Here is an 8,647-nt window from a genome sequence, read left to right on the forward strand (position 1 = left end):
GTTTCACAAATGTTCTCAGTTGAGACATGTCGTCATTGAACATCTAAACGGATATGATCTCCGCGTTCAGAGACCATTCATGCCTCGTATCTGCATGTGACTGAAGACGGAACTTTGTACTCTGCAGAGCCGAGGCCTGCATATTTAAATATGTTCTGATGATTCCACATCAGCTGGTATATCTACAGGCGGTAATGCGCCTATCATCCCAAAGCCATATTTGTCCACCACTTTCTCTCCTCCCATAAGGTCATTCGTATGATCTTGCCCTCCTGCCAGCCATCTTTGTAATCTGAAGGATGTTTTCGCTATATGCTTAAAGACGTCCCAGTTTTCCATTCCGATGGACATCATTGTAGACATGGTCAAGGTCTTGATGAGACGGCCAGGACCGATTTTGTGACAATTTGTTACAAGGGCTATCATGACCCATGCAAAGATACCCAAAACTGATTTCCATGTTGCCAGACCAGAGTTCCAGATCGATAGCCAAATCACTTGAATGTCTTCTTCAGAACAAGCAGAGCTGATTGGGGAACGATTGAGGATCGCTTTGCAGTAGATCAAGGCCACTTTGCGGATAACGCAATACATAATGTCTGGAAGTAGGGAGGGCGATGAAGACTTGTCAGTTCTATGTGATCCCGCAGAACTACCTGGGCTCTCGACCGAGCTTGCTCGAGACGAATGAGAAGGTCTTGGAGTTTGGAGACCTGGTGTGTCTTCCGGTAGATCCAGGATTCTCTCATGAAACCACTGGGCCGTTGACAGAACCCTTTGGACGTGTTCAGAACTTGGATTTCTCGGTAAAGCTAGAACGGCTGAGAACAAGCTCCTCATGTCGTCGAGTATTTGAGCAGTGCTGAGGTGTAGTTGCAGAGAGTTTGAGCATTCTTTGAAGGATTGCCAATTGCTGATAAAAGGGGTGTTGAAGGCCGTGTTGAAAGGCATGGTACGAGAGTCTCGGAACTCGAAGCCGGGATGCCCATACATGGATGGCTTGATCTCATGTGCGAGCGCCATGACGATGTCGTGACTGTACCACGTCAGATTCTTGTACGACGAAGATCAAGACACCGCAGCAGCAGTATTCTCGACAACTGCTGTGCAACAACTTACATGAGAACCATCTTGGCCAGATAACCACGCAAACCGAGCTGAGACAGGCCACCCCTCAGGGTGATCATCCCTCTGAGACCACTAAGGTGGGCTTTTAAATCGTGCGTAGCACCCCAGTACCAAGAGTCTGCAATCATTTGGACAACACCAAGGACTAAAGTATCGCTCGTCTGTGCTTGTTGATCTGTGAGCTGAGAATTTAGCATTCGATAAACCTGGTGCTTGTGTGCGTATTGTAAAGCCTTGGAAAAATGACGGGTTTCGGACAACCAGCATGATGATGTGAATAAGACGATTTGGAGAAGGAGGGGATCTTGCAAAGTGCAAGGAATCCAAAAGTTCATGAACTCGTTGGCAGGATCTGGATTACCGTCTACTGCGCATTTGAAGCGTGAGAGTAACTGCAAGTCTAGACCACACGAATTAGTGAACAAGTAGGCAGAAATGACAAACGCGACTTACGAATGCGTACTAACTCCTTGTTTAACTTGGTAGGTTTCATGGGAAGATACTCTAGCTGTACTGCAGAGCCATCAACTGGCGGAAGGATATTAAACCACTCATCATGATCCTGAGAGCCCAAGATCTCCGTGACACGTTCATTGGAATAACTGAGTTTGGCTTTTGCGGTACTCTTTGCTGTGATGGTCAAGACAGACTGAGCTATGGTGTCATCGTCGTCACCATTTGCTGATGAATGAATCTTGTAAGGTAACCATAGATCGGTTCGTGGTTGTGTAGCGGAAGTGGCGACAGTTGTGCTAGGGCTAGTTGCCGAGGAAGATGGTGATCGTTCGTCTTCGAGATAATAAAGAGCGTCTTGGATAGACGCAGGGTTGAGATGTGAGTAAGGACCTTGTCGTACATCTACCACTAGAGGTGGCTTAGGACGTGAAGCTATTGGATGATGTCTAGAGCATGTTAGTCGCCGTAGACGAGACAATCTGGAAGGGCAGTAGTATAGACACACTGACCTTTTGGAAGACTTGACTTCATATATACATTCAGGTGAGGGAAAGCGGCGAAAGCAATTTGTACATGGTTGACTTTGAGAGCACTATAAGCATGTTAGTCGGGTTTTATCCGGTCGTAGGGAGTAGGTCAACATGAAAGTGGCAAATAATTAGGTTGAATAGGCAAAATATATACCAATTCAATGGACAAGTCCTCGGTGTGTTAAACTCACCTTTTGCTTGCGACGACGGCATTCAAGGCACGATGACGTTTGTCGCGGAGCTCGTTGTCGAGGTGCGACTTGCATCGGCGTGGCTCCAAGTACCGGCATCATCGTTCCACCAACAACTGTAGCGATTTCTTTTTTTTTCCCCTTTCTCGCTTTGCAATACCCCAAAAAAAGGCCAAATCGAGAGTGACAGGCGATCTGTGTTGGTAATATTTGGTGTCCCCTTGACGTCGCTCAAGCGATTGATTGGCTCAGCACTCCCAAATGAGAACCGGTCAGAGACACTGAGTGAAGTTGTTGGTTCAACGACAGGCCAGGCCAGGGGTCAACCAGGATTGCAGCGGCGGGTGGTTGTTGGTTCTAAATCCAAGATGCAGTAGTTTGCGCGTGCAAACCGAACTGCAGGGAGAAAAAGAAAGATGGGTGTGTCTGTTTTTGGTGTTAATGACTGAAATGCCCCGATGTTGTAGGGGTTCAATTGAGAGCCATGTTTGTTCCTCAAAGAGGAACAGAGAGAGCCGGGGAGAAGAAGAGCAGATGGGAATATATCTGATCTCAATTGAAGCGCGAGGCCGAGCGTCCTTGGGCCTATTGATCAAACGCGGCAACGGGCGGCTGTAGCCTGTAGCCTGAGTCCTTCTTCCAAGGCCTGGTCCAGGGAGGGATTGTCTGGTTGCAGCGCAGTATGCGTGTCTCTGGCGCAAAGTTCCGCGGATGCAGGGAGTCTCTTCCTCTTGCCTCTTGTCTTCTCTTCTCTTCTCTTCCTTGGAGTACGCGGGTGGTAGATGGATAGAAGGATCCAATATCGATGCAATGCCACCCCCAGTACAGTATCGAAAGAAAAAGGACCTTTCTTGTTTTCCCCCGTCGTTGAAGATGACAGAAACTCCGAATTCTTCAGAGGCGTTTGACAATATGCCAAGCAAAGCCAGAACAAAGAAATGTTGAACCAGGGCCCGCGTGTCTTTCCGTGGATGCCGATCACAGTGACGATACGGATACCCTTGCTTGCTTTTTCTTCTTCCCTCCCTTCTAGCGGATGTGATGGAACAAAGAGAAGAAAGTTGCCTGGAAGCGAGAGCAATACTGATACGGTACTGTTATGCACCTCTTGTCTTGTCTTGTCTTGGTCATGGCTAATCGTACCGAGTCTCGAACTTGGATTGACACGCCCTAGCCAGAAACGTTTGCCACAAACTCTCCAATTAAAGACGACAAGCTCAACCATGAATCGAAGGTTAAATCGTGAAGCTATCCCAAAACGGTCAAGCATAGTCGCGAATACCGACGGACGGGGGGATTCTCATTTTTTAGCTCCAAGGCGAGCTTTCAGCTGCCTCTTGGTACAGTAAGACTCGATCAGTCCATTGTCTCAGTTGACAGCTGCTGAGGATGAAAAGAGCGAACCGTGCGTTACATCGTAGAAGGACGTATAAGAATCCTACGACATCCCTCGAAGGAATATTCGTCACATAATCGTCGTAGACCAGAGGCAAACAGGGGTTGTGTACGGCGGCTTTCTTACTTGCCGTACGATCTATCAAGGCCTAGGCCTCGCTCGGCAGGGCAGGGAACAATCAGTGGGGGGCCGGATGCTACCGCGAGCCGTCGTATCAAAGATCTGCCTACCCGCGATCCTAGAGCTTTCAAATCCTCCGAGTACCAACGGATCGAACAATGAGGCAAAAGAATTCCAATAGATTCCATTTTTCATTTTAATCAAGCTTCATATCTGTGAAGAGAATAGGCAGTCGTTATGAAGAGAAAGCTTAGTAGTTTCCATTATACAAGTACACCCACTTTGACCAACAGATATATAGCTATTAACCCAGCATCTTTCCGTCAACTTCATAGCATCAAGTACATTCAATGGTTCGCATCCAAGTGAAACCATGTGGTATCTAGTCGTGCAGAATCAGAAGAAAAAAAAACAAGAATCATCATCACCGATTCATCCACCCTCAACGCCAGTCTTATAGTCGTTCTAGTTCTCGTTTCATGGATTTTCGTGGATTCGAGCTCATGGTCAAGCTCGAGACGTCATTTTTAAAAGCCAAACTCAAATCGCAAAGGATTGTCTCATGAACAAGCGGCATCAAAATATGCTTATCTTCCCCGGTAGTCGGGCTTTCTGGCCATGTTCACGGGTGGGGGCTCGTCATCGTCTAACGGATAAGGAGGCGCGGCAGCAGGCGCTCTTCGACCTTGATGTTGCTGGCTCTCCGGGAGAGGCGTCTTGGGTGGCAGCGGCGGCGGTTCAATCCGTGTCGGTGGCGGCGCGGCCATGTTGGGAGGTGGCCTAGGATACTCGTCTGGACTGACAATAGCGATCAAATCTTGGCCCGACACACCTTCGCGGTACTGCGCAGGTGTAGGTGATGATACTGCCAACCGATCCTCTGGGTGTAAAGATGGAGCGCTGGCGCTGGGCCCACGGGGTCCTAGGGGAGGAGAGTTGGGAACATTATGCGGTACAGACGTTTCTGCGTGTATTCGTTCGTTGGAGCTTCGTGGCGAGCCGTTATGGTTGTTGTTTTTGCGGATATGTAAACTGTCTGACCCCGACTCGAACGAAGACCGGCTCGCGGGGCTGTGAGGAAGTGGAACAGTAGTTGGAATATCTCCTGCAAGCTCGAATGCCATAGGCATCTCCCATGTGGTTGAAGTTGACTTGACAAGCTCTGGGATTCCTTCCGGAGCTCGTGCGTGACGGATCCTGGCCCGGTGAATTTTCGCAAGCTTTGAAGAGATGCCTTGGATCATCCTTTGTTCGGCCTCCCTTGACATGTACCGTCGAGTACCAGTGCTGATTTCACCCAGTCGGTTCCACTCATTCATTCCAAACTCACCAACACCAACTTCCACATTAAGGCGGTAATAGGCGTCGATACTGACATTTCGCCTTCCAAGGTGCTCGCGCATCATGTACTCGTGTATCTTCTCGCAGCCCTCGATCTTGGCGATCAACTTCCTACGCGCGTCGGCAAAATCACCCAAGAAGCCTTCATACCACATCTGAGAATTCGAATCACTACCCTTGGGCCGTCTGCCAGTACCGACGCTAACAAAAACACCCACTTCGCGACCGGGCCATTCGTTGACCACAGCTTCGTCCAGGGCTTCTGGGCTAGGGTTGAAAGTGCCGACACCGTCATCGTGAAAAACTGATTGACCAATGGTGATGGGCTTGAAGGCCAATCCGATCGCACAAGTGGCTCGACCGGCCTGCCAAATCTTGCAGTCGAACTCGGGAGGAGGTTCTTTTCGAGAATCGTAGGATCGCAAAAGAGCGGCGGGTGAGCCCCGAGGAGAACCCTTGTAAACTGCCGTTACCGCACTAGAAAATATGTTAGCAATGCTGTCATGGGCAAAAGGCAATCGAGGTATGACTCACGTTTTGGTGCGGTTTTCTCGATGATCGTATAGGCGCGCGTTAGGATCGCCGTATCTCGAGTTATACGCAGGTCGATACGCCATTTGCGACGCGGGACTGCGAGCGCTAAAGCTAACCGTGCTTGCATTGCTCTGGTTTCGGCGAGGGGCACCGGCGCTTGAGTACATCGCTGCGTTGAGAGGATTGGTGAGGGGAGAATCTGAGCCATCGTTGCCTTCCCTCTCCTTCACCGTGTGTTCTTGCACAGCTGCCTTGATAGCCTCCTCGAGCTTGCTGGCCTTGAACAAGGTTGATCTATAAGGAATACCCGCAATAGTCTTGTCGGTCTGGAAAACCATGCGTGTTAGACGAACGTAGAGCTCCTTACACGTCTCGAGGTCAAGACGCAGTCGACCCAACATCAAGGCGATCAGCCCGCCTGTACCAGTACCGACGATTAGATCGAAATGATCGCATGGCTTGGGGATTTCGTGGCGCTTGGGAGCGCGGCCTTCGATCTCGACAAAAGTTCGGTGCATAAGCTCCTGGATGATAATGAACATGGAGTAACCGCGGACACCTCCTCCATCTGGCGCGTGTTAGCATTGGATCAAACAAGGCAGACGTCATCTCGGCGGGCGCTTACCGAGCGATAGAACTCGAAGAGGCGGGCCTTTGGTGGTATCCTTTCTCCTGACTCCGCCGGAGTCCATGGGCGCAGAGAACGTAGTTGCGTTGCGGCTTGCGCTTCAATCGAGTAAAGAAAGCTGAGATACAGGCGATTTGGGAGTTTGTAAAAGTGTCGCTGTCCCACGAAGCTGTTGGTGAGCTGTAGAGGGTCTTGGCTCTTGTCACTTATCGAGATCAGGTGGGCGGTTGTGTTGAGAGGGCTGAAGCTGATCACGCCGCGTGGGCTAAGATGAGTGCTCTTTGATGTTTTGGATAAGTTGAAAGTTCACGTCAAGATTTGATTGATCTAGGTACAGTAAGGCAGATTGTGGGCAGCCCAGTCATAGTCATAGTTCCCAACAGAGCAGTTCTTGGCTGGCAGTGAGCAACAACCCAAGACTAAAAGAGTCGGCACTACGTAACGTAACGCAGGTCGCCCCGCCTCATGGAAGCCCAGGGCACCTCACCACAGCCATTTTTGGATCCATCATCCCTGGAAGCCCTGACGCAACAGTGAGCGGACCTCTCGGATTTGCGCGCGAGCCAGGCTCGTCAGTGGAGGAATCTTGGAAGCCTCTGCTGGGAACAGCGAGATGGTGCCCCTCGACCCCTGTAAATTTCGAGTCTTTGACTACAGAGGCGACGGGAACTTGCCCAGGCCTGGAAACTCACGCGCCACTCGACATCCTGACAGCGGCTTGTCTTGTGGTTGGACACAAGACATTTCTCCTGGCTACTGCACGTTTAATAGAGGACATGGGGGATGCAGAGGATGATCGCCGAATCCCTCTGCTCGTCCAGTACGCGTAGAAATCATGAGATCCAGTTGTCTGGGCTGAAACGATGATACCATAAACTCTACATCCCGTCCGTCCCATGTGGTGGTTCGCAGACACGAGACGGCTAGAGAGTGGCTGTGTAAGCTTGGCTCTTCTTTTTTCGACTATCCCATGCTCTCCCGCCCGTTCACGGGTCCATCGATTGTTCTTGGCATGTTCCAAAAGCTTTGGCCTTTTTTCCCCCCTCGATGATCTTGGCTTGTGGTTTGCAGAGAAGAATCGCCTGCGTTTGATCTACGAAACGATTCAACGGGAATGGACAGCTCCGTCGGAAAGCCCATACCCCATCAGTGGCATTTTCCACAAGAAGGGATGGGATTTGCAGTCACGGAAATAGAACGACCGAAGATGGAAATTGTTAGTCGGTCGTGAACTCTGATTGGCTGTGTTGATCTTCAGGCTGTGGCTGTGCTCGCCACACTCCTGTAACCGAGCCTCGCCCACTTTGTCGTCGGACTGTCTTCAGGGTTTCTTATTAGATTCAGGGACGTTGACGATCTCGTCTCCATGTTGGGAATGTTGGGTTTCTCGATACTGATTCTTGAAATCTCCATGAGGGAGCCAAGTGATACCCAAGAGAACCACAATTGCCTCCTTCGAGTTACATGGTGTACCTGGATTTCTTGAGCTTCGACGGAAATCCACGGAGTGGTTGAACCCTACGCTCAATCTTCGGCACACGGCACCAAGGCTGTATCCTTACTTTACACGAGTTCCTGACGAGACGCGCGGTCTTTATTTTCGTCGAGAATCTTCTGGCTGAGATACGAGGGTTAAGGATCTAACCTCGTAATCAACCTCGGGGCTCAATAGTTTTACTTACGAAGTCCGATCGAATGCGCGGTCATTATCCTCGTCAACTTATTGGCGAGGTGTTACTTACAATAGAAGTAGTTTAATAAACCCATCTGGCCTTGTGTTTCTTGAGTAAGTATTTGTAACCCCCAAAGATGGAATGCAATGTCAAGAATGCGAACTGATCTGATTACGGTAGAATGAGGAGATACAATGTCTCCGCTTACAGCAGTAGGCTCTGGACTCCCTCCCAGTCTTTCAGCCTCCACTTACACCCACCTGAGTCTATTTCAGGACCCTACAGAGCATCAACTGAAGCTGTCAGCACCCTTCCACTTCCGTTATAACCACGAGTTGGTATAGTGATATTCGAAAGGAAGTGGAGGATACATCGCGCATTCAGTGATATAGATGGAGGCTTCGCTATTGTCTCCTGCCTAATCTTAGACGATAACTAGACGAAACCTCTTCCACATGCAACTTGAGCAGTTGAGTTTTGCCGAACCAACAGGGATGCATGCTGCATCCCAAACAATAGGATTATTTCAATGCGTCAGCCCTGCCACACCGAGGCTCTGCTTTTGTGGTTGCTATCTGCAGACGTACCTCAGGATGCTAGGCTGCGAGGCAAGTGATTCTTATCACTTATGCAGCCCAATGGCCTCATAA

At 49.8% G+C, this 8,647-nt stretch overlaps 2 protein-coding genes across 2 annotated transcripts; both read right to left on the reverse strand.

Annotated features, from left to right (window-relative positions):
- Positions 1 to 144: 144 nt before the first annotated feature.
- Positions 145 to 2,407, reverse strand: FSUBG_127 (6-hydroxy-D-nicotine oxidase; the record flags this gene model as incomplete). The annotated part of the gene is made up of 5 exons (XM_036677513.1): positions 145 to 1,036; positions 1,120 to 1,528; positions 1,582 to 2,016; positions 2,094 to 2,176; positions 2,343 to 2,407. The coding sequence occupies 5 exons, from the start codon at positions 2,405 to 2,407 to the stop codon at positions 145 to 147; spliced, it is 1,884 nt and encodes a 627-aa protein (XP_036544265.1).
- A 2,001-nt stretch (positions 2,408 to 4,408) lies between these two features.
- FSUBG_128 (calcium-independent phospholipase A2) lies at positions 4,409 to 6,388 on the reverse strand (the record flags this gene model as incomplete). Its single annotated transcript, XM_036677623.1, has 3 exons — positions 4,409 to 5,639; positions 5,697 to 6,264; positions 6,322 to 6,388. 3 exons carry the CDS (start codon positions 6,386 to 6,388, stop codon positions 4,409 to 4,411), a joined length of 1,866 nt encoding a protein of 621 aa, XP_036544266.1.
- Between the last annotated feature and the right edge of the window lie 2,259 nt (positions 6,389 to 8,647).

Source organism: Fusarium subglutinans, assembly GCF_013396075.1.
Source record: "Fusarium subglutinans strain NRRL 66333 chromosome Unknown NRRL66333_c0000001, whole genome shotgun sequence".
Taxonomy (NCBI): Eukaryota; Fungi; Ascomycota; class Sordariomycetes; order Hypocreales; family Nectriaceae; genus Fusarium; species Fusarium subglutinans.